The 26,929-nt window shown below is 42.0% G+C and overlaps 1 protein-coding gene across 4 annotated transcripts in view; it reads right to left on the minus strand.

Moving 5' to 3' along the window:
• The window catches only part of rngtt (RNA guanylyltransferase and 5'-phosphatase), a 110,488-nt gene that overhangs the window by 11,544 nt on the left and 72,015 nt on the right, over window positions 1-26,929 (minus strand). For all 4 annotated transcript variants that reach the window (XM_013138632.3, XM_010882817.3, XM_020056288.3 and 1 more), the window contains one exon: window positions 22,128-22,196. In XM_013138632.3, the coding sequence (XP_012994086.2) occupies window positions 22,128-22,196 (69 nt within the window). The remainder of the gene's footprint in view (window positions 1-22,127; window positions 22,197-26,929) is intronic.

Consider the following 26,929-nt stretch of genomic DNA (forward strand, 5'->3'; position numbering starts at 1 on the left):
TAAGAGCATTGAAGATTGGTCATGGCTGGGTCTTCCAGCATGACAACAAACCGAAACACACACCCAAGGGAACTAAGGAGTGGCTCCGTAAGAAGCATCTCAAGATCCTGGAGTGGCCTTGCCAGTCTCCAGACCTGAACCCAATAGCAAATATTTGGAGGGAGCTGAAAGTCCGTATTGCCCAGCGACAGCCCCTGAAACCTGAAGGATCTGGAGAAGGTCTGTATGGAGGAGTGGGCCAAAATCCCCTGCTACAGTGTGTGCAAACCTGGTCAAGAACTACAGGAAACATATGATCTCTGTAATTGCAAACAAAGGTTTCTTTACCAAATATTAAGTTCTGCTTTTCGGATGCATCAAATACTTATGTCATGGAATAAAATGCTAATTAATTACTTAAAAATCATATCATGTGATTTTCTGGATTATTGTTTTAGATTCCGTCACTCACAGTTGAAGAGTACCTATGATAAAAATTACAGACTTTTACATTCTTTGTAAGTGGGAAAACCTGCAAAATCGGCAGTGTATCAAATACTTGTTCTCCCCACTGTAACTGAAGCATTGTAGAAAACTACAATAAAGGCCAAAGTCCTAAGAAGAGTTATGGCATAACGTGCCAGAAAATTTACCACAGGACCTACTTTATTGCCTAAAATTCAACAACAGCCTACCAAGGCAGATTGCGTCAGTTCTGCATTTTAAGGGAGGCCACACAAAATACTGAATGTTTCAAAAACACAAGGAGCTTTAGTAACTTTTCATTATATTTACTTTTCTTTGTGCTTACTTCAATGTTACATCGGTATGTTTTTAAACCAATAAACACTCACTGCTATACACAGCTTTAAATTGAATTTTTCATAACGGCTAAGACTTTTGCAGAATACTGTTTATACCCATGTGCACCAGTCGTGCCTTCCTCAGGAATTGTACAACTTCTTACTAGCCTAAATCAGTGGGTATGTTTTTGCTACAGATGAGATAAGTATTTCTTGTCACCCTTATCACGAAATTACCTGCAGTGGCATCCAATATGACATTGCCTAGAAGTTGTGAACTCCTGGGCTAGGGCAACCACACTAAATGTTAACACCTTTATTTTATGAATGTTTTTTAATGCTACACAATAAACAAAAATATTAAAAACTAGGTACAGACACTCATCAACTCTACCCAATACTGTTTAAAGTCTCCTTCAAGTGCAATGAAGTACAATCTCTTCTCAATGATTTCTCAGACAAATGCAGAATAATTGGCCTGAATAAAACATATCCACCTCCACACAAAAAATAAATAATAAGAAATGTATTGAAAGTGCAGGTTCACATTTTTCACATTACCCACAACTCCCTAAACATATATTTAGAAAAAGAGGCAAAATAAGGAGATGAGCTCAATTTGTAATTGATTCTGAGAACTGAAAAGGACGTATCGTTCAGGAGATTTCTCCAAACCGTGAATATTGTGTTGTGTTTAGTGGAAATGTTTTCTGTCTGAAAAATGTGAAATATAGTTATAGTCTGTAACATAGCAACCCAATAGGAGAAATAGACAAAATACAGGATGTTTGTAAAAGAGCAGGTACAATAAGGTATAATATAATCACATAAATTATTACACTACATACAATTATATATCATCTTTTCAATGGCAGGTTTAACATGGCTTTTAACAACAAGAGAGGCATCTTAACTGATAAGAGCAATTTATAGATGGATATTGAAAAATTAGCAAGTACTCACATTTACTCATAGGTTCCCAGAAATCCTTTTCTACAGAATTCAATTAAAGCTGAATATGGAAGTACAAATTTGCAATTATCGGACCAATCTGCAGTTGCTAAAACATTTTGTATTGACAAATGAATTCTACGTACCAATTGATTCTTTTGGAATATGACTTCTAAAGTCCTCATGAGATTATGCACAATATTCGGACACATAAATGTCAAGTAGAACTAAACAGACTCCCTTTAAAGTAACAGGTATCCTGTATACAGGAACGAATTTGACCGCCAACAAGAAGAAAAGGCATTATATCTCAAAATGTATGGGGGAAAAACAATACTTTTGTCACAGCCAGTTAAGATGATAAATGCTCTCAAAATAAAGCACCACATCATACCCATACAATACATACATACACGGCCAAGGATTTACGACGCGTGCAACTCCAGTGGCGTAAGCTGAAGAATGTGAACACGTTACTTACGATGTAAAGCACAGTGACAGTGCAAAGTGGAGGCGGGAACAGATGAGCCAGTGGTTTGAGTGTTAAGGTTGCCAAGTAACAGAACTGTGCCCCCGGGGACTGTGTGGGACAGCAGTGGTTGGTGGGAGGAGATTTCGGAGGACAGGCTCCATTACGATGACTGAAGAGAATAAATGGAAATGTACTAAGCACAGGACACTGTTCCATTCCGGGCCGTTACAATAAGCCAGTCCGCCAATGCCTCCCCACTAGCCAGTGGCGCTCCGGGCCCAGACCGGATCCCTTAAGTGGTACATAAGATGAGCTACGGTACGGAACACTCAGGCAAGTGGGCATCATAGCAACAAACGTCTTTATCACCAGCCACTCAGTCACCTTGCGTCAGGTTCTGGCTGCACTGACAGAGGGACGAGGCACTGCGTGGGTGTTCACCAACCACAGCTGTTGGAAACCGATGCAACTTGCCCAGCAGTAAACCAGAGAGAATATGGAATACATTTCCTTGAAGAATGTATGTACAATATGTGTGTGTATATACACACATACATATACATATATACACACACACACACACACATACATATATATATATACAGAGATATATATAAAATTCCATGGAAACAATTCCTTTTACTGATCCTACCCACTGCCAGAACAGCGGCTCCCTTCACATAACGCCTGCATATACCTAGCAGCATACGTTAGGCTCCCTTCACATAACGCCTGCATACAGTGGGAAGAACAAGTATTTGATACACTGCCGATTTTGCAGGTTTTCCTACTTACAAAGCATGTAGAGGTCTGTCATTTTTATCATAGGTACACTTCAACTGTGAGAGACGGAATCTAAAACAAAAATCCAGAAAATTACATTATATATAATTAACTTGCATTTTATTGCATGACATAAGTATTTGATCACCTACCAACCAGTAAGAATTCCGGCTCTCAGAGACCTGATAGTTTTTCTTTAAGAAGCCCTCCTGTTCTCCACTCATTACCTGCATTAACTGCACCTGTTTGAAGTTGTTACCTGTATAAAAGACACCTGTCCACACACTCAATCAAACAGACTCCAACCTCTCCACAATGGCCAAGACCAGAGAGCTATGTAAGGACATCAGGGATAAAATTGTAGACCTGCACAATGGGCTACAGGACAATAGGCAAGCAGCTTGGTGAGAAGGTAACAACTGTTGGCACGTTTATTAGAAAATGGAAGAAGTTCAAGATGACGGTCAATCTTCCTCGGTCTGGGGCTCCATGCAAGATCTCACCTCGTGGGGCATCAATGATCATGATGAAAGTGATGGATCAGCCCAGAACTAAATGGCAGGACCTGGCCAATGACCTGAAGAGAGCTGGGACCACAGTCTCAAAGAAAACCATTAGTAACACATTACGCCGCCATGGATTAAAATCCTGCAGCGCATGCAAGGTCCCCCTGCTCAAGCCAGCGCATGTCCAGGCCCGTCTGAAGTTTGCCAATGACCATCTGGATGATCCAGAGGAGGAATGGGAGAAGGTCATGTGGTCTGATGAGACAAAAATAGAGCTTTTTGGTCTAACCTCCACTCGCCGTGTTAGGAGGAAGAAGAAGGATGAGTACAACCCCAAGAACACCAGCCCAACCGTGAAGCATGGAGGTGGAAACATCATTCTTTGGGGATGCTTTTCTGCAAAGGGGACAGGACGACTGCACCGTATTGAGGGGAGGATGGATGGGGCCATGTATCGAGAGATCTTGGCCAACAACCTCCTTCCCTCAGTAAGAGCATTGAAGATGGGTCGTGGCTGGGTCTTCCAGCATGACAACGACCCGAAACACACAGCCAGGGCAACTAAGGAGCATCTCAAGGTCCTGGAGTGGCCTAGCCAGTCTCCAGACCTGAACCCAATAGAAAATATTTGGAGGGAGCTGAAAGTTCGTATTGCCCAGCGACAGCCTCAAAACCTGAAGGATCTGGAGAAGGTCTGTATGGAGGAGTGGGCCAAAATCCCCTGCTGCAGTGTGTGGTCAAGAACTACAGGAAAGGTATGATCTCTGTAATTGCAAACAAATGTTTCTGTACCAAATATTAAGTTCTGCTTTTCTGATATTCAAAATACTTATGTCATGCAATAAAATGCAAATTAATTACTTAAAAATCATACAATGTGATTCCGTCACTCACAGTTGAAGAGTACCTATGAGTTCTACATGCTTTGTTAGAGGGAAAACCTGCAAAATCGTCAGTGTATCAAATACTTGTTCTCCCCACTGTATACCTAGAAGCATATGTTAGGCTCCCTTCACATAATGCCTGCATATACCTAGCAGCATACGTTAGGCTCCCTTCACATAATGCCTGCATATACCTAGCAGCATACGTTAGGCTCCCTTCACATAATGCCTGCATATACCTAGCAGCATACGTTAGGCTCCCTTCACATAATGCCTGCATATACCTAGCAGCATACGTTAGGCTCCCTTCACATAATGCCTGCATATACCTAGCAGCATACGTTAGGCTCCCTTCACATAATGCCTGCATATACCTAGCAGCATACGTTAGGCTCCCTTCACATAATGCCTGCATATACCTAGCAGCATACGTTAGGCTCCCTTCACATAATGCCTGTATATATCGAGCAGCATACGGTAGGTGGGTTGTCATGATATGACAGCATACCCCGCTCTAGCTATCCCAGTCAGATAAGATCAAGGACCGTACTGTGACCTCTTTGTCTGAGGTCCTCTCTCCCAGGGACTTTTGGTCCATGCAGGGTCGTGGCCTCATTCGATTAGCTGCCTGGGAGGAACTATGGTGCTGCTAGCTCTCTTCCTCTACCAGCAAGCTGGACCTTCTCTGGGGAACATGTCGCTGGAGACCAGTCTCTGGGGCCGGCTACAGGAAGACAGCCATCGACTGCCATGCTCTGCTGATTGGATGGAGGATCTCTGACCTCCAGCTTGCAGAGCTGGGATAAGCATCCATTCAATATTTCGATGAAGGTTGAAAAGACGATTCAAATGTAAATTCTGACAGAAATGTTATATCAAAACTTGAGGCTTTCTAACCTTCCTCAGTCTACAAGCTAACGAGTTTGAAGTTTCTTGGAGTTGGTGAGAATCGATTGATGTGACCCAGCACACACTTCGCCATTGCACACATCGGCATGTGTGGAGAGCTGTGTCGGCATTACCGTAATTAAGTCAGCTTATTGATAGTTTTTAAACTTCAAGGTTCACTCAAGTGAAAGCCTCACGTCGTCGCATTCAGTCAAGGGAGAAGTCGAGCGAGTGGGGCGCATTGTCCTTGTCCTTCCGTGTCCCTGAGACTGTGCTCCACGTAGGCAGAGGCCTTTTTAAAAAGCAGTGCTTGCCATCACAATGGCCATTCAGAGACCGCCAGAGATGGAGAAAAAAAAAGTGTGCTCTTAAAGGACCGTAATAATCTTCTCTGATGAGAAAGGTGGGAGTGTAGAGGGAACATTCTTTCGATAAAGGCAGTTATGCGGTAAGGGCGGACAGAGTAAAAATGCAAAAAAGAAAAAAACACACAAGGAAGGTGAAAGACACTGTCTGAAAATGTGGGTCTGTCGATAGTTGAAGAACACAAAAAGAGCTAATATCGACTGTGTGAGGCCCTGCAATTCTGCCAAAGGGCATATAGTTTACAGAATTGCACAACTACACTGTTCTTTGTTGTTGCCGAAAACAGCCAAGTATTTTTTGTCCCCAGAATTTCACGAGCACGTTTAACACCGCAGCTGCGACTCAGCGAATACATTTGACTACATTAATATGAAAGATGTAGCAACAGCTTGGCTGTGAGGTCCTGTCTGACTGCACATCAAGCGACAGCCATTTGGATTACATACACACGTGACAAACACGGCTCTGCGATGATCTCTGGATATTAAAAATAACACTAGCCTTCCTATAGCACCGCACAGGACAATGGTAACTCACACACTATCCTCTATGTACTATCTAGCTCCACACAAAGAAATGAAATGCAAACCAAAAATCTTTTCTCTCAAGCCTGAGCTCCTACTTCTCCTGAGTGCCAACTCCTCATGTCACTCATAATCATGCCAAGCATGATTCAGGGCAACAGATAAGACATTAAGCTATGTCGAGTAATGATAAACACAAATTATAACGGGAACACTTGGCAGAGATAATGACACGATAACGATTAGTTCTCAGACCTTTCAGAAGCAATGTTGAAACAATCAATACACAGGAATTATTCTGTCCTCAGTACAATCATGGTAACTCATGAATTGCCTGGTTACCTGAACTCCTTGCTTAGGCCGAAACCCTTTATTCAGTACTTTGTTGAAGCACCTTTGGCAGTGATCAATGCTTAGAGTCTTCCTCCCATTCTTCCCTGTAGATCCTCTCAACCTGTCAAATTGGATGGGTGGCTTCGGTGAAATGCAATCCTCAGGTTTCTCCACAGATGTTCAACGGGGTTGAGATGCAGGCTTTGGCTGGGCCACTTAAGTACATTCCCAAACTTGTCCTAGCCACTCCAGTGTTGTCTTGGTTGTGTGCTTCGAGTCATTGTTGTGCTGAAAGAGGAAACTTTGCCCCAGTCAAAGGGCTTGTGCACTCTGGATCAGATTTTCTTCAAGGACCGTTCTGTATTTTTCTCTATACATCCCTCAATCCTGACCAGTCCTGTAGTCCTTGTTGCTGAGAAGCATCCCCAAAGCATGATGCCCCCGCAAAATGTTTCTCTATAGAGATGGTATTTGCCAGGTGATGAGTGGTATCTTGTTTTCTCCAGTCATAGTGCTATGCGTTCAGGCCTAAGTTTGATTTTGGTAAAAACAGACCAGAAAATATTTCCCATCATGTTCTCAGAGTCCTTCAGACGGCATGTCATATGGCTTTTACTCAGGGGTGGCTTCAGTCTAGCTACTCTACAACAAAGGCCTGACTGCTGCAGAGATGTTCGCCCAGCTTGCTGGTTTTCAAATCTCTGCACAGAAACTCCAAAGCTCTGTTAGAGTTACCATTGAATTCTTAGTTACCTCCCCAACTAAGCCCCTTCTTGCCTGGTAACTTGGTGTGGCGGGACAACTGGCTCTACAAAATGGTAGTGCCAAACTACATTTCATAATGACAAAGCCCACTGTTATTCTGGGAAATTTGAGTGCTTTATAATTTTTTTCATAACCTTGCCCTATACAGACACAAAACAATCTCAGAGGTCTGTGGAGAGTTCCTTGGGCTTCATGACTTGGTTTTAGGTCAGACACAGCACTGTGAACTCTCAGACCTTATATGAACATGCGTGTGCCTTTTGAAATCATGTCTAATCAATAAAATGTTCCCCAGATGGACACCAGCTTTAAAGTAATCAAAAACGATCAAATGTGGGTGGATTGATTTCCTGCCTGTTGGGCCCTGTCCAGGGCCTCCCCCGGGGAGGGCCACAGTGTCACCGGACCCCCCCGTCTCAGTTTTAAGGTGTTACGCTGCTAAATTATTGGGCTGGGGGATATGAGGAATGCACTACTAACTTTTATTCAGTCTTCTCCAGTTTTAAATTTTAGGAGGAGATGACGTCCTGGTCCACACCTGCGGATTACCTGGTTTGGGGTGCACGTTGCTGTCCCTGTCCTTCTTACTTCTGACCTAGTCTAAAATCAAATAGACTCTGGATTTAGCCCAGAGAAATGTACTTATTATTCCAATTGGACTCTTAATATCTCACCCGGCACAGCCAGAAGAGGACTGGTCACCTCTCTGAGCCTGGGTCCTCTCTAGGTTTCTTCCTAAAATTCGACCTTCTTAGGGAGTTTTTCCTAGCCACTGAAATTCAACACTACTTTTGTTTGCTTCTTGGGGTTTAAGGCCGGGTGTCTCTGTAAAGCACTTTGTGACAACTGCTGTTGTAAAAAGGGCTTTATAAATAAATGTGATTGATTGATTGATGCATCTCAGCTCATACTTCCTTACATATGCAATTACGTTTTTCATTTGAATCGGCACACTTCTTTGCTTAGCCATTATGGTTTATTGTTTACAGATTTATGGCAAAAAACATTTATGACAAATAATGTCTGTAACAGAATAAAATGTGGGAATATCGAAATGTATATACGCCTGAAGACATTCTGAGGCACTGTACGTGAAGAAACATTCTATAGATGTGTCATTCGCTTCGATATTCTGATGAATGACTTTGCCCAACAACCCTCATCACCTAAATGACAACGCTGTCAGTACTCCGGCTGAAATGTGTAGCGAAAGACTGTGTGGCGGTGTGGTTGTAAGGGGACATGTACAAGCGCTGTGTTGTCTGAGAACTGCAGGGTTATGTGGTTCGAGGCAGACGCAGGTGAGAACCGTGGTGAAGTGTGTGGTCGGGCAGGGCATCCTCTGCAGAGGGTGGTCTAGAGCCGTGCTGCTATTTCACAATGGGACTCCTGGCTCACTCGTTTCTAGGTCTGTGGACTACAAGTTAGGCTTTGCCTCCCGGAGTGCTACGGAGTGGTGCCAGAATAAACAATAATCCATTATTTTCTGACATTATGTGCACTGCAAACAACATCTTAAATCAGAAGCACATCAATTAACAGTGCATTTTACTGAAGTAGAGTCGATTGTGTTGCGCACACCGCTGAAAAAAAATCAGCTGAAGAGGAGCTATTTCCTCATGTAGCCATGAGAACCTCTGTCTTTCAGTGACGTCATTGTCCGCCTAGGGAAGACAGATAAGTTCAGATCTCTTCCCAGATGTGAACAGTACAAACTGGTAAATACAGGAAGTTTCAGAGTTTCATCTGCAACAAACAATTGCATTCTTGCCAATGAAAACATGGACTTTTTAAATATTGATGCTACTAAACAGACACTGTTGACACGCTAACTCCACCTTGTAGACAAAAGTTAATAATGAATCATCTTGGATTTTGTCCCCATGGGCCTTAAGACTTGAGTCACCTTTGAGTCAAATCCCTGACAAAAAAGTACTAGGTTTAAATACATTTGTCAAAATGAAAGAACAGAACAAATTTCAGAGAATCCACATTATTAAAGTGCAAAACAGATCCTCTAATTGGATTTCAACACACAAAGTACTTCCAAGTAGCAATTTCATTTCTATGTGACAAATAGCACATCGCATATGAATTGTCAACCTTCATTGCCCATGCATTCAGAGTGTGTACTATAACAGGCAGTAAATGTAGGGGAGAGGCACCGAACGCTGGTTATTCTCAAGCCCGTTTCTGGCCGGTTCTCTGTGCCATCTGGACATACCGTCAAGGAGTGGCACTAGTGAAGCCCACTATACTGCTGTTAGCCTGCTGAGATGTAAAGATCACTCTCCACACTGCCAGGATGAAAAACAGTCAGGGGTATCAGCGGAGCCTGTTGATGATGTGTCACTGATGTTTCTAGTGCGGGCAGAGAACACATGGAGCCCAGTGCCGTCTGAGACCCCTACACACAGCACACCACTTACAGGCTCATGTCAAGGCTCCACGCTGAAAGCTTTTAAAAGGGGCACATGTGCACCTATGTTTTTGGGAGCACACTAAGAAATGTAGGATCATGACAAATCTTTGCTTAGTGTACTCTCCATGGCACTCAGGGGCAAAACCTAATCCTAACGAAATTATCATCTTGCTACATTTGTTTATAGGCCCACTGGCGAAATTCAATTATATTTACAGGTCACACAGCAGCATACATGACCAAAATAATGCCACTGTAGGCCCCGGAATGCTACGAGGAGTATTTTGCCAACATACCATAGCCATCATCTGCAATTGGGAGACCTATGAAATTACAGCATCAAGCTTGTGACTTCATTTTGGTTGAGTTGCAGATTATTTTGCTCCCCAACAGAAAATGAAGGGTTATTCACGTACTGAGACATTTTAGAATTATTTTTAAGAACATGTTTTAAAACACTAAAACGAGAAGTAAGCTAACAGTCAAATGCCTACTTAAGCAATCCTTTCCAAAATTAACTGTTAAAAAAAGTGAGAGAAGCAAAGCTGTGAAAGAGTAAAAGAAAGATTATACTGTAGTCAGGAGCATAACAATAACAAGCAATACATAGTAGATGTGTATTGTTCCTTTTCAAGACCATTAGATACGTCCATAGATACTCTTCCTTTACGTTTAGTGTGAGGAATTGGGTGTGATTCGGTTTGATTAGGGGAACGAATCGATGCGACTCGTTTTGATGCAAAACAATGAACTGACATTGGTTACATGAACATTACTTCTCCATTCTAAATTAACATTTAGTTGCTGATGGGACTCGTGAACCGGGCCTCTCTGAGCTAGACCTCTCAGACAGATCTGTCTGTGTGTGTTTGTGTAAATTAGTTAATGCTAATTTCGTGTTGGAGTCGTTTTTTGTGTTAAGTTTGTGTTGAGTGTAAGGATGTACCACTGCGTTGGAATATAGTCAGTTAAAGTTAACACCAAGTTGAATCTAAGAAAATAAATAATCTAATCTATCTATGAAAGAGAGAATTGCAAAAAGCCAGGTAACTGATTGAATATCATTTGGCAGCCTGGTTTACCAGTCTCATGACTTAGCGGTAGCAGCTATGCAGTCATGTTGGTTACAGACCTATAGTCCTTTTATCAAGTTCTCTCTGGGGTGAGAACAGGGCTAGCTTGGGCCAACTTTGGGCCTTGACTTTCAGAAACCTAACTTCTCAGATTACATGGATTACTACAAACTCCCCACAGTATCTTAAAGTTAATAGTTTTCTCATACTGTCCTTTCAAAAGTAAAAATGCCCCCCCACCCCAAAATAACTGTATACAATTAGACAATTGTTTTAAAAACAGCACAAATAACCTTTCAATGAAAATTTTTATTTGTGTTTTCCAATTAACTTTGTTTGGTAAGACTTTTTCCTCTACTGAGCTCAGGTGAAAATAGCTGGAGTAAATTTGTCTTGCTTTGGCCGTTCTCCAAAAACCATTGCAGTTTTAAAATGCTGTAGAAAGGCAGTACATTTTGTTGAACCTCACACTCATCCTACACACAAACACACACCACACTGTACTCAATACGGTTTACCTTAACGGACACCACGGTATATGTATCTGCAAAAAATATATGTGTGTTAAACTACAACCAACAGCTTTTAAACCCCCACTAACATTACAGTAATATTCACAGAGCTATCTCATTTGAAAACGACTTTTTATTTGCACCAAGGCAGGCTCTTTGTTAGAGTCTTGCCGAGGATTAAAGACAAGGAAAGGTCCCCTCCACTTAATCCTGTCCCGAGAGGACCGTCTCTGTCAGCACTCAGACAGAGACACACATGCAGGGCATGAGGAAAATACAGTGCAGCACAAGCCATGTGACAAACACCCTGGAGAGACAGACACACCACACAGGCTCTCCCCGAAATACTTGAGTTTACACAGAAAGCAGTATATAAATACCAAGCAAGAAGGTCCACAGAAAACTATCCATCTGAATTGATGACACAGATTGGCGCAAGATAATTCTTCCCCCCCCCCCCCCCCCCCCCAAATGATCAGAATGTAATGTCAGTATTTACACACGAAGCCCAATTCAGATCTTCCTCAACTAATTGGTCTTTTGACAAATCAGATTAGGTCTAAAAAAATATCTTATGTGAAAATATCGTATAATTACTTTAAAAAAAAAAAAGAAAAAAAAAAAAGAAAAAAAAACTGATGCCTGTGTCTGAAGGTTAACGAAAGCACCAGCTAATTTATAAAAGCAATTAATCAGATATCTGCAAAGTAAATTATTAGCTAAGATAATATAAAAGTTAAAATAATTGAGCACCACTCAAAAGTTTGGACACACTTACCCATTCAAGTGAATGGGAGTGTCCAAACTTTTTGACTGGTACTGTATATACATATTTCTTTAGTTTTACCCATTTTAGTTCACACCAATGCTTCATGGCAGCAACTCCCAGTGGACCCGGGAATGTTGATGTGGAGATGTGTCTTCTGAAAGCGCATCGAATGCCGTCTGGTTCTTAACATGCAGCTCGTTCAAACAGGAAGTGTACACCAGAATCCTTCTGCATTCTCAGGACTTTGGCCTTGACCTGAGCAGGCAAAGTAGCCATTTCAAACGACTAACCTCCCAAACCTGGATGTTGCGGGCCAAATGAACCGCCCTCCACTGGAGCCCATCTCTAATCCATGGGCAGGATGCTAACCTTGGTCTCCAATGACACAGCTAACTGTGAGACCGTAAACACTAAAACCATTCAATAATAAATCCAATCCACAACAGCCCTCTTACATTGGGACTAGAATGTCCCTCCGTGACATTTTTGTCCCTTTTGTCATCTTCTTAAGTATTATTTGAGATGAACACCGCACAGAGATGGGGGGGGGGGGTTTGGGTTCTTGTGGGTCTTTGTACAATCTGTACAAAGATCCTCATAAGGAGCGTTCGCCCATTTGCTAGTCAGCCATCTGTGGCCCCGACACACACTGTTCTGTTATTAATGCTCAATTTCTCCCTTTCTTCCCCCCCTGAAACACACGCACACACACAAAGAACTGCTTCCCAAGGACACAATGTGTTAGCCAAGATAACAGCCAAAGAGCAGTGAGTAAGAACCACTGCTGTGTTGTAGCAGCCACTCAGATTCAATTGCAGCCTGGACATCTGAGCAGTCAGATCGAAGTACTGGTATTAATGTTACACTGTTAATCTCCAGTCTGTCTGAGGCTCAAATGGCTCCTGACTCCCCATGTTGTGTACATAGGATTCGGATCGAATAAATGCACTGTGTAGGGAATAGAACGCTGTTTGGCACACCAGCCAACACCCGGTTCCCTTACAAATCAGGAGAATATACTGTGTTACTGACAGAAGTTAAGGTACGAAAAGAAACAAGACATTTTTCTGGGAGAAGTGTAATTTTGGTTGAGATTCCTTAATGTCATCGAACGTAAATCATGGTTCCTCATTTCAGACTTTTCCACTCTGTCTTCAAGCAGAATCAGCAAAGCCAGAGAAGAAAAGAGCTTGGAGTTGTGAATCCCACAAGGCCTTGAAGATCAAAACATGTCTCTTCTATGAGAGCTACGCCATCACTCCTGCCAACATAGCAAGCCCATGTATTTTTCTGAGTAGTATTGATATTTGAGGCCAGGAGAGAGGTATGCGTGAGGGGCTCTGTTCACTGGGAAGAGGAAATATTACCAGACATTTTTCTGGAGGGGTTCACACACTGGGCCACCAAGGTCCAGCTTATCGTCCTAATGGATGTCTGCTAATTGGCTCACAGTCAGAGGTGGTGTTCGGATATGAAGAGAAAATTACACCTTGGTAAAATGTACTATCCTTTTAAGCCTTCTGATCACTATAACAAGCTAGTGGAAAAGTCTGGGGCTAAGCTTCTGAAAGTGACACTATGACGTTCAGTTTAAAAGACATCATTTCAGACAGAAAACATTATTTTAAACATTTATCTGAGAACCTATGAACAGCAATGTACATACAATGACATGGCATTAGGTTCTGCTCCTCTGTGGTAACTCACTGCCACCACATGATCCTGTTTACAATACTACTAACAAAAACACCACTGTAATATCACTAATAGCAATCCCCATAGGCAATGAGCAAGGTACACAGAACCGATCCCACCCCACAAAGGAAACACAGAACAGGTGGAGGCAGGGGTGGTGGGTGGATTTGCACCGAAATCAGCATATCAGACTGAGTGAGAAACCTGGTGATTACATAGACTGGTATATAATCTGATCTTGTGATTGGAGCAATCCAACGTCGGCTGATGCCTCGCCAGCCAATTACCACTCAGGTTTCCTGGCGGAACTGGCTGCGCAAGCTTTAGTTAAGAAAGCAAATTAAAGCAACTAAACAAAAATAAGCATGTAGTAGCAACTTTAAGTACTTTCACTATGTTTCTTAATAAAGAAAATACTAATAATTGATAGTGGGACATTTTGGTCAATCCCAAGAGGAGTGTGTGTTTTTTCCACAACAACAAGACATCACACTGGAAGCTATAGCTTCAAGACATAGAAACACAAATCCCTCCAAATCCCTTTCTGAATCAATAACCCTACTGGCAGTACGTTAGAGTAATAGATGAGACCGTTTGTACTTAACGTCAATCTACACTTAAACAAGTCAATTACAGAAGTCGAGAAATGCATTTAAGGTGAGAAACGAGGATTTCCTTCAACAGGCTTGCATGTAAATAATCCATCAATCTACAATCAACCTCTGAAACAGCACGTTTCCGTTATCGAGGTCAGGCATGATTGTGCTTCCTGGAAATCCCCATCCCACAATCATTACGCAACATGATTCAATTAATAGCCAGGACAGAAAGCCACCGGCCTTGCTGGAAGAAACGTACAAACCCTCATTTGCACAAGGGACGTGAGCCCAATAAGAAACAGAACCCTATTGCCGCATAGCATTTGGTTTGAGGAAATAATGTGAAGTGGGAGGCCCATACGACCCCTGGCCGAGCCGAGCGCACCACAGATGGAGAGCCCCAGTAGGTGGCAGCACCGAAGGGGATCCAGTACACAGGGGACCGACAGAGGACGGACGCGTCCTTCCCGGTAGTTACTCCGGGGAGGGGCGGCACTCCGCAGGTCCAGCGGCGAGGTGACCAATTGGGCGCAACATAACGAGGCCGACGGTTCAGAGAGAGGACAGACAGAGGTGAGGCCCGGGGGCTGGCGTCGCTACACTGAGGAGGCTGAGCACTCGTGGGCCGAATCCTCCCGTCCGCACACCGTTTCCCTTTAAAGAACACTGCTTCAAACCCACAGGGCTCCAGGCAGATGAAGCCTCTACGGGGTGGGGGGGGGGGGGGGGGGGAGGGAAGGCGTGGCCGTTTGGGAAGCAGATCACAGGCCTCCCCTGGGCGTGTGGCCAACTCCCGGCGAGACATTTAGCACTTATCTCGCCGCGAGCAGGGAGGATTTGATGCAGTTATGCGTGGAATACGTATCAGCCTCCTGATGACACACCTGGAAGCACAAATTACCAAACTCATTCATTTCATGCTGTGATATAACGGAAGTTTTCATTTCAGTGCAGAGAAGTGTAAGCATCAGAGGCTGCAGAAAGATCCGCTGACAAGACGGAAGGCACGGACAGCTGTCACTCTGTTTCCATGTACTTGTCTTGGACATTTTCACACTGCCCACAGCTTCTAAAAAAACCCTGACAGGTTCAATTCACACATGACGGCAAGCAATCACGGCAGGCTGTTCATCGAGGGCAGCACAGGCACTCCAGCGCAGCTCATCAACACCAACGATCACGGGTGCTTCTTCAGCTGCGCGTTAATCAGTACATGACGGGTCGTACTCCAATTCATTACTGCCTTTCTTCTCTACTCTCTCAAAACCCAGAGGAAGAGAAGGTATGAGGGGGAGGGACTTCTGACCTGCTCATCAATGGGTATTGAAAAGGAGAGACACGAGTAAAATAAATGTTATGGAGGTTTTTCCCAAGAACAGAGAAAGCAAGCATTTTGGCCGCTCGCATTTTTTAGACTGTGAATGAGCAACTGACAGATGACCCAAGAAACCATAATACCCATAGCCTGTTCAGAAACAACCCCCAGCCTGACTCACAAAAGAGGCAAAACATTTAGTTCATTAGCCCATGTTGCCTAAATCTTTTATTAGCTGGTTTCATAAAATGAATAAACAGTTGATTGGTTGTCAATTGTCAATAGAGCTCACAGACTGTAAGAAGTCTATAACAAACACAAATCACAACCATTGAAGAAAAAAAAAATCACCTGTGCAACACCTTCTTTTTTGGAATAGTTGGGAGGGAAGACTAAACAAAATAGCACAAATGATCCGAGATCTTGTAGACTGCAACATGTCATTGCAATGAAATATTTATTCTGGTAACCAAGCAGCACAACGAGGAAGGAGATGGAGATGCACCTAAGACTCCTATATAGAATAGATTTCCTTCGAAACTCCATCTACTTTTTAGTTTTTACAGGAAACATTGCAGTAGGCCTATTCACCAGAACAGACATGTCATTGCGTTAAAAAAAAAGGCAATCCATGCGCAATCAATTTGAAGTAAAGAACAACCAGAATTTAATGGGAAACAGAACTATATTCAATAATATATGAAGACATTTAGTGCTTATAATGGGGGGGGGGGGGGTTGTTAAAATCCTGTGCATGAAACTCATCCACTTAACACTTTAAAAAAAATGACTAATGATTTCTCGCACATCTCACAAAAAAAAACTTATTTTCTAGTTTGTTCTGATATGTATTCCATTATATTCGTACAATCATTTATTATACATATTACCTCACTGCAAAAAGGACGTGGGAAAACATGACTGTATTTTTGCTAAATGAATAAACAAGTCCAAGCTGTTACTGCAGAGCCATCATCACCACAGCAGCAGAGCCAGTGCCCAGGCCAAAGGACCACTCAAGGGGGCATCGCAACAGACAGTGTAGCACAATAAAACCACGTAACGTGTCATGTTTAAACAATCTGACATGTTCGACAGTGTTTACAAACAATGTTTCCAGGCAGGGTTTTGACCGCAAGGCTGAGACAGCGTATATTAGGTGCATCTATTCATTAATTCAAATGTGAATTTCATGCGACTGAAATCCAATACATAAAGCCCGCAGACAAGGTGAAGCGCTGACCTCCTGGAAATCTTCCACCCAGTGAGCAGGATCTTGGGGGCAAACACACACGGTTAACGAGAAAGGTCAGAGGAGAAAGGCCAGACCCCTTAAAGCTGACAGAAAGGCCACATTCACTGAAACAACCATTATTTCCAACAGCGGTATGCAAATGGGCATCACTGAATGCACAATGTGTTGAACCTTGACACAGGTTCAGGCAAATGGGGCTCCTACACAATACAGGATAGGCGAACCTAAAGAAAAGTGGCCAGTGGGAGCACGTGTTCAAACGTTCCGCCTTTAAATCCATGTGGGCATCGGGAAACACTGTTGAAGGCAAATCATGATTAGGACACTGTATCAGCGCCAAACAGTACAAGAAATGCTAAGGTGCACATTGGTTTATATTATGACCCAGGAACGTGAACTGAATGAGGGCTACGACGGTGATAAGGTAGCGTCTCCTCAATCCTGCAGCCAGCTCGGGTCCTATTTCCAACCGTCACGTAAGTACCTAAACCTTGTAAAATGCCAGAGCGCATCCAACATCCAACCCTCTCTGTCAGTTGAGAACCATCTCAACCCCAATTGACTACTAAAGTGGGGCTTATGCTGCAAAGCCAAAAACAAAATGGATTCGGAGAAAATTAAAGGGATTCCCAAGTCGGAAAAGAACATGTTGTTGCCGGAGTAAAGTTGGGAAATAATGCCAGGTGGGTAATCGCAGGCTGCTGCTGATCGTAGACAAAACAAACTGACTTAAATGTCTGCTGCTGTTATCTTCAGGCAAAACTTGATTCCTTGCTGAACAGTCAAGTGACAATCCGATCCGACAACTTGGATAAAAAGAAAATACCCTGGCTATTGTTTTGCCCATCGGGCAAGTCTTTCATCAGGCTTAAACTGGACTATACGACAACATGATTTGAAAAGTGGCTTTTTTTTTCTGGCAGGTGCACGGCAGTACTAGCTTTCCCTCCGGCCGACAGAAAGAAAATAAAATCGGTATTCTTCTAATACCCATACATTCCAGCTGTGAACTAACAATATATCAGGTTCAGATCATCAATGAATACTGAATAAAGGTTATATATAATTTCAGTTTCCTATGTTAGTCTATTGATCTGTTTTGTCATTTTCCAACTTATGGTTTTGGCAGCTGCAAATCCCAATGACTGTTACTACTCCATCTATTTTCTGCTGGAACAGGGGTATGAAACCAATACTGTAGCACAGACACTTAAGGAACAAAAACGATTCTCTGGAAAGCAAATAAACTCAGAGAGAAAATAATTTGAAAACTCCCAACGTTACAGCAAAACGGCATTCTCAACAAAGCAAGAGATGAAGACGTACTTTGACATACATTGACAATGTCTTTTCTCAACCTAATGTAGCAACTTACTAGAGCAAAGACTGCAAAATAGTATATTTTTTATTAAAATGACATCATACACCTGTGGCACCGTTCTGGGCATATCTTCAGGACCCAACTGGTGCTGGGAAAAAGAAGGGGTCAACACAAATAGCACAGTACGCATCATCGGAGATAAGACGCGATTCAGATTCGGAGAGCAATTGGTATCCCTCCCTTCACACCAATCAGAGCGCACGCAGGTGAACGAGGCTTCAAGCAGCCCCTGGTTCTTATCTCCGTCACAACTCTCTTCTTTGAATGCTATCACTTCCATTTACCCGGTCATTCCGCCTGTGATGTTGTGCTGATTCATTGACTATTTAAAGGACAAGGTTACATCACTCCGGAGGGAAAAAACCTTTCCCTGCAAACTACCCAAACAGGGGACACGCTGTGTCTCCTTGAGCCAAGACCAGAGATACGAAGGAAGACCGGGATTAATGCCCGTGATAAGGGCAAATTGTCCCCAGGACGGACTGCTGTAATATTAAAACCAGCAGCATTAAAGTGGTGTCGGCAGAGACGGCCATTTCCCTTCAAAAAGGCTTTTTGCTGATTACAGGTCATCACTGATGCCAGACAAAGATTGGGGTGCTACACAAAGTTAAGCCGGAAGTAAATCTTAGATTTTTAAGGCCATTTTCAATGGGCGAAAAATCTGGTCTTGTGAAAATGGGTTTAATGGAAAGGTGTAAGATTAGGGGGGTGTATCAATATATCATTAGACAGGTGGACAATGGAATGGAGTGATTCAATTATTATGCTATAACACAAGCAAACACACAGTTTACTCCAAAAGGACATGGAGACATTTTGTTTTCTGTGCGTGTATTCAAACACTTTGGAATGATACAGTGACTAAGGATAGACTGCAAGCTGACATTTTTTTGAAATTACAGCATGTTTTATACTTTGTACCCTATTTCAGGGTGCCAAAATTATTTCAACAGTTGGTGTCACATCTGGGTCTTATTAAGCAGGTGAATTTGTTAGCAAACTTTGTTTGCATGCAAAGTTCTAAAACACCAGTTAGCATAAAAAAAAAAACGGGTCTAAAATGTACCTCAAAGACACACCAGAGTTCTGGAAAAAGAGATGGTGGACGGAATAGACAAATACTTGCATGTACCAGAGCGGTGGCAAGAGGCTGCCACGGGAAGTTGTATTCTTTGATAATGAATATGCTGACAGAAGCAGGATTCTGAAGTATAAGGGAACACCTGGTCTTCTGAGATAGAACCAAACGCACTAAACCATGTCTAATTATGCAGCAGGTCGATAACATTGCCGTAGATACCAAGGAGTTGATCAGTGCTAAAACGTGGAAAGACCTTGGGTGGCCTAGTCAATAACCCGATTTGAATCCAATTGAGCATGCCCTTAATATGCATAAGACAAGGCTGAAGGGGCCAAGAAAGGAATAACAAGTGGGAACTGAAGATGGATGCACCACCAGAGAAGATTCCCACATTAAAGAATTCTATAGGTTCTGAGCTACAAAATATCAGAGTTGGATAATAAATATCTCTATGTTAAGGCTAGGCATGCGCTTTTATGTATAATTTGGGGCTGCAGGTGTGTGCCCTGGAAGCCAAGAAATTGTGTGGGTTGCAGAAATATTTTTTTTTTAAAGAGTAAAGTGACCAAGCAGCCAATGAAAATAGAGACAGACCCTGACCAAATTTACTAAGCAAATCAATACATACACAAGTATTAATTTAAAAACTTACACTGACTGTGGAATAAACATTAATATTTACAAAATCCAGGTATGACAAAAATGTACCTTTTGCGTACGGTGCAGATTCCAGGAACTATTCAATAAGACATTTCTGAACACAAAGTCCTACCTTACTGGGAAGAAGTATGCTGGAGCTAAACACTGTTCATTGCTAATGTGATGTGGATTATATGCTATATCAAATCTTACCGCAAACCACTGTCATTTAGACTTTAGTAAGGTTCTCTCCAACATTCAACCTACAATTTGTCCCTCTGAAAACTACAGACCGGATTCCTATCGGTATATAAAAAAAAAAAAAGTATAATACTTGAGCAAGCGGTCTCTAACAAACTCTTACGTTATCTCCTTCAGAACAATCTCCTCCAATAAAACCAGTCAGGCTTCAGGAAGAGTCAGTCAACCAAGACTAGTCTCCTCCATGGTTCAGAGGCTCTTGGCATTGCCCAAGCTAGCTCACTCTCCTCTGTACTCATCCTCCACGATCCTTCTAGGGATGAGGGTGACGGTAAGCGAACGGGACGACGACTGTTGCAGTATGGAGTGGCAAGGGGTTGGTTGACCCCGAATCCTCTGTAACAAATTGCGCTTGCTGCTATGTGGCAATGTAAACCCTAACCCTGTCTGCAATGTGGACACCACATTGTTAATTTGCTGGGTTATGCATTGACTCGTGGGTGACAAAATGAAACTGTCCAACCTCCCGTGACCCAGTTATACTCAAACAGTGTGTTTCTCTTAATGTATTCTCATAACTCCTCACCCTAGCATACATAGAGCCTACTTTGGAAATGACCTATATTTTAAGAAACCCCTGCAGAATAACTGTAGCATATCTCACGTTGTGCTCTTGTCCTTCCACCCCTCCCTGGAACTAGCTTTCTTCTCTCAAGAAAAACACTTGAGCAAACATCTAAAAGAAACACGGTCAGTTTCATTTCCTCTTTTTTATGATGCGTTTTCTGAAATGTTTATGCTGCATTTAGGGTAGAAACAGATAACATTGGTCTATGACAGATAACATAAATTATCTGTGATAGACCAATGGTCCGCCCTTGGCCACTGATCATATGTCTTAATGGCATTTATAACTAGCCAATTCTATGAAAAAAAAAAAACGTAATACAATCATAGTATGAAACAGGCTATTTTGGATCCTCAATGCTGATTGATGAATAGCATGAGTTAATAACCAATCCCTACATTGCCCAGGTAGGGCCTGTTAAGATCCATTTGATTTATCATCCATTGTTCCACAGTCCAGCCGACAATTTACACACCTTATCCCCAAATGCACATAATTTAACAATACTATCAATTCATCATATGGTTGGTAACAGTGGGGCTTTGTCAAAAGACACTGCTGTCTTACCTAATTGACCCGTAAAACATGAAGATTGTCCACACCATACACATGAAGGTAATGCTTCTCTGATCAAGGCAAATCAAACAGAATTATTTTCATATCCAAAGACACAGTAATATGAACCAGGGTAGTAACTAGCTAGGTACCTTGAACGTTTTTCAGACAATCTGACGGATAGTCGAATCTTGAATCCACTTAATCTTCACTATCCCACCAATTCCTAGAACGTGTTTGACATCCCACGTGACACAAGTTGAAGTGTTTTGTTTGATAATCCAAACAGTTTCAATAAATAATCTCAGGATATCTGAAAATCCTATTGACAGCATGTCACAAGCAACAAATAAATACATTCAGAAAAAAAGGTGATCTACTGCCAGAACAGAGATGTCCTACCGACCTTCTGCCTTAGTGTGGAGAGTGGCGGTTCAGATAGCGGACACTTTTACAAGCTTCCTTCACAATGACAGGAGGAGACACAGATGTCTTAGACACAGACTGAGGCTGACAAATAAAAGTTTGTCAGAGACCAGAGGCCGAGTCCTAATCTGCAGTGTTATTAGAGCAAGGTTGGGAAAAACTTGATGCTGTTACTCAATCAGGCCAAAGAGATATTACAATTTCAATTTGTTACATTTTTAGTCAGTTCGCTGATGCCGTTATCCAGTGAGTGTATATTATTCCAGTCTAGATGGGCCAGTGGCTCAGACACAAATAACAATATTCAGGACAGACTCACCCCGCACGGCTGGAAGATGAGGCCGTCGACTTCATGGCTGACCTGGGACGTGAAGCTGCCTTCCAAGAGCTGGAAAACACAACAGGAGATATTACCACCAAGAGGGCAGATACAGCAACACAGTGCAGCATGGAATGAAAATAACAAGCTGAAGTCAAGGGAACAGGATGACATCTATATCCTCCTATATGCCCACATATTTCGCCCATGGGTAGGGGCCTTTATAGTGCACCACTTTAAAATGTAGGGCACTTGAGTAGGGAACAGGGTGCCATTTGGGACAACGACATGGTTTCTTTTTTTAGAATGTAGAAGACCAATCCCTGTAGCTCTGTCAGGTGGACCTCTCGGCTACCCATGAATCCAAAGAAAGTGGCACAGCAGTATTGCAGTCTTACTGTATTACTGCAGTATTACTGTATTGTTTTTCTGGTCATTGTACAAGCCCTCATCTTAATGACTGGCAACACATCAATGAAACCGGCAAACATCAATGCACAACACTTCACAGTGCGAAAGAGTCAATGTACAGAACTAAATGAGGCATCTTTGCTAGTGTGAACAAATTCATACCTGTAAGATAGTAGTGGTAGAAGTAGTGATGGATTTAATATAATAGTGGTAGAAGTAGTGATGGATTTAATATAGTAGTGGTAGAAGTAGTGATGGATTTAATATAGTAGTGGTAGAAGTAGTGATGGATTTAATATAATAGTGGTAGAAGTAGTGATGGATTTAATATAGTAGTGGTAGAAGTAGTGATGGATTTAATATAGTAGTGGTAGAAGTAGTGATGGATTTAATATAATAGTGGTAGAAGTAGTGATGGATTTAATACAGTAGTGGTAGAAGTAGTGATGGATTTAATATAGTAGTGGTAGAAGTAGTGATGGATTTAATACAGTAGTGGTAGAAGTAGTGATGGATTTAATACAGTAGTGGTAGAAGTAGTGATGGATTTAATATAGTAGTGGTAGAAGTAGTGATGGATTTAATATAATAGTGGTAGAAGTAGTGATGGATTTAATATAATAGTGGTAGAAGTAGTGATGGATTTAATATAATAGTGGTAGAAGTAGTGATGGATTTAATATAATAGTGGTAGAAGTAGTGATGGATTTAATATAATAGTGGTAGAAGTAGTGATGGATTTAATATAGTAGTGGTAGCGCATGTTTTGGTAGTAACAGAGTTTTCATCTCAAAATGTTTTTGTTTTGCGATAGTTAATAAAGCTAGGCAATTTAGCCACTGCAGAATTTATGTTGGCTGTTGGCAGTATAGTGCACCACTGGTGACTGTTTGTTAACTGCAAACGGAATATTTGTAAATAACTTTGTATCTTGATTATGACAGATTACAATTACAACGTATTTGGGAACAGATTTCCTAAATTCCTTTTTTTTTGCTGAATTACTGGTGATAAAAATAAAAAAAATTGAAACTTTTTAAGGGGGCAGAAAACTAGAATTCTGGTCCGCAGACTATCCTGTTGCATAGAGACTGCATTCAGCCACAGAAATTAGGAACGGGGATAGTAAAAAAACATTTTTTCGTCCATTTTCTACTGTATAAACTATGTTACAGCCACCTGCTGAGAGTGTCTGCCTATGGCAATGTTGGTGATGGTGGTGTTTTGTTAGCTAAACATGAACCATTCAAGCATATGCAGATTTCATTAAAACCCAAATAAATTAAATGGTATGAAAAAGATGGTTAGATGGACACCATTCAAGACCAGTCTGTCCATTTTACAGACTGATGTTTCTAGCTTTAACATAGAATACCGGCAGGGGTCCAACGTTTTCCCTTTTAAGTCCACGGCATTGAAATGCAATTTGATTCAAGCAATTAGAATTTTATAATGTCGAAATGATTAGCAGTACCTGGTTAGCCTGAATGTTTAAAAGCTGTGAGAAAGTTTAGTGTAAGTTCATGGTCATTGCAGAAATCCCTCTGCAGTGTTTAAAATCTTTAGCAGGGACCCGGCAGTATAGGTTCCTCCAGGAACAGGAACAGGACTACAAGGGAAGAATATGCAAAGCACATTCACAACGTACTGCTAATAAGCACATAAGGCCTCCTAACCAAAAGATAGGAGTTACGTCTCACTGAGCTGGTGCAGCGGCGAAGCATTGCATGCTAAGACAGTGCAGACAATGTGAAGCACCCAGACAAGGTTGAATCAAACAGTGCGGGGTGAATAAATTAGTACATTAGTGACACTGGCTGGCAGCAAAGTCCCAGCCGGAACAAGGCATATGACGCCAAGCCCCGCGTCGAAAACCATGGCTGCATTTTTAGAACATCTGATCATCTCTCTTTAAAAATATATTTTTAGACTTGGTGAAGAGGCTGAAGATCGAAATAGTAATGTTTTTTCATGGGAAAAACAACCATATACTTCATCTCGGCACAAAAAATAATTTGCACGGGCCATTTTAATGTCATTACTATGGTGATAAATACGGATGAAGCAGCATCACGCAACACTGCATTTTATTACTGGCACAAACTTTCTCACTCATCACTGACTTTTATACACTTCAGCTAGCTAGGACTTCCAGACATTCAGAAGGACAAGATATTGGTCCTTTGTATGTAAGGCTGTACTGGAGAAACTTACACATTATCTAAACTCAAAAATAAACAGGAAAATCTGTTATCAAAAACACTCACAAAACTGGATAGTCCTTGAGATGCTTCTGGCTTTCTCAGAGTTAGGGAAAAACGCTTTTGGCTAAAGTACACAATCATGGAACTCCATGCATAGTAACCTTGATGTTTTGAAAGGTTGATGTTCTGTTGCCCATAAGGAAATGAAAATGTTTCATGAACTACCTTTTTGTTGTGGTCTGTGACTGCTTTTCTTATTACATGGCATCTTCACTTGTATGTTTTTATTATGGACATAACACAAACGAGACCTAGGCGTCAGCAATGATTTCCCGGTACAAATAAAAACTAAGTAAATATTCTGTGAAACCAAACGGGTGCCAGCTGTACAGAAGGGAGAAAATAAAAATGTCTGTATTATGGCCACAATTCAACTGTGCTGGGAACTGTGCTGCTCCCTGTTCTGGGGACAGGATTAAACAGGACTGTCTCACTGTGTTTCACTGTGTGTGGACCTGTAGCAGCCTGTGGCACCACTGTATAAATATCACTGACGCTCGCACAGATGAGAGGAAACAGCAGCTAGTGGGGGTGCCCTTCAGGCAGGCCCGGGCTCCTGTTGTTTAACAGCCCCACACACAGATGCCCTGTCGGGAGGGACAGACACAGCCCAAAGCTGGCCACAGGAAGTGGGTGTTTGTTAACAGGCTGTACGGCCGCGTCATAGTTCTGTCCGTTTAAAGACAGACAACCTTGAACGCCAGTACTGTCATCGTATGAAACAACTTCATTTACATGTTCGGGAATAACAATGCAATGTCAATGAAAGTGGAATCCAATTAAATGCAATATAGATGAAAGCGGAATCCAATTACCTTGCCATGGCATCTCATCATACTCTCATCGCTCTGTAAATTGCATTTTATCAACAAAAAAAACAGCCCCAGCTGGAAATAGTCAGTGACATGTAACCCTTTACACTCATTGGAACTGTCTTATTTGGATCTTGCTACATTTGAATGTTTCCTACAGAAGAAATATGAGAAGCACATGCTGACTGAAAGCTAAGGGAAGATGACAATAATAAAGTAAAAAAACACCTGACTATAAACAACACACTGTCAGTTTAATGTACATTTTTCATTGTTGGATATATAAAAAAAATAAGCAAAAAGATTCAGGGTACATTTAAAAGAGGAGGGTTGGAATTAGAGGAGAGGTCTCCAAAGCGGGCCCAGTTATTTCACAGCTTAAAGATGAGTATTTAAATACAGGTCATAACTGTCTTAATTATACAAGCTGTGTGGTTGAGAAAGTTTGCTTGGGAGACATCCCCACCATCACACAATTACTGTCGTTTCAGCAATCCAACCCTGGCCCATTATAACTTGATATCTAGGTGAGATGAGCATTATCAGAAAGTCTGATGCATTTCCAAAATGACTTGCTAATGTAAGATAGAAAATGTGATCATACAGGGTAAGGATTTCACCAGCCAATTCAGAGAAACAGATAATTAACGAAACAGTAAATGCAGACTGGCTTTCCAGCGTGTTGAGGCCAGGACGGACCAGATGGACGAGGACAGGAACGGCTAGATGGGTTTAGACAGGGACAGTGAGGAGTCTCCCGACCAGACAACAAAACATTTGTACAAGTTGCAGAATTACAAAGGCAGGGATGGCCACAGCTTCCCGTCAAATACTGAACGTCTGTCAGTGAAAGCCCACACAGCACTGTGAAGCACAGACTGCAAGCTGAATTCCTGTATACCACATTTCTAAACAGCCATTTTCAGCCCATACACAGTGTCAGCACAGGTGTGGTTAAGGATGCATCCGAATGCTGTTTCAGTGTATCCAAATATCATTCTCTCAGTCCTTTTGAGTCAGGCCAACAAAATACATCTCAGAGTCCTTCTAGGCCCTTATTTCAACCACGGCTTCACTATCTCTTGAATGAGTTTCATACAATTACCCAGAAGGGAACCTTTCTACCTGTGCAGTAAGTGTTTTAACCTAAGCAGTAAATAGGTTAACGGGCAGGAAATGGAATCACTCCTCTGTAAGTACAGTCTTGCATTAACCAGAAGCCAGGATCAGGTAACATATCCACTGAGAGGGAGGCAGAGATTAGCAGAAATCCAAGCTGCCGAAACGCCACCGAAGGAAGGAACAACAGCCGTAG

This window comes from Esox lucius, chromosome 18, assembly GCF_011004845.1.
Source record: "Esox lucius isolate fEsoLuc1 chromosome 18, fEsoLuc1.pri, whole genome shotgun sequence".
NCBI classification, from domain to species: Eukaryota; Metazoa; Chordata; class Actinopteri; order Esociformes; family Esocidae; genus Esox; species Esox lucius.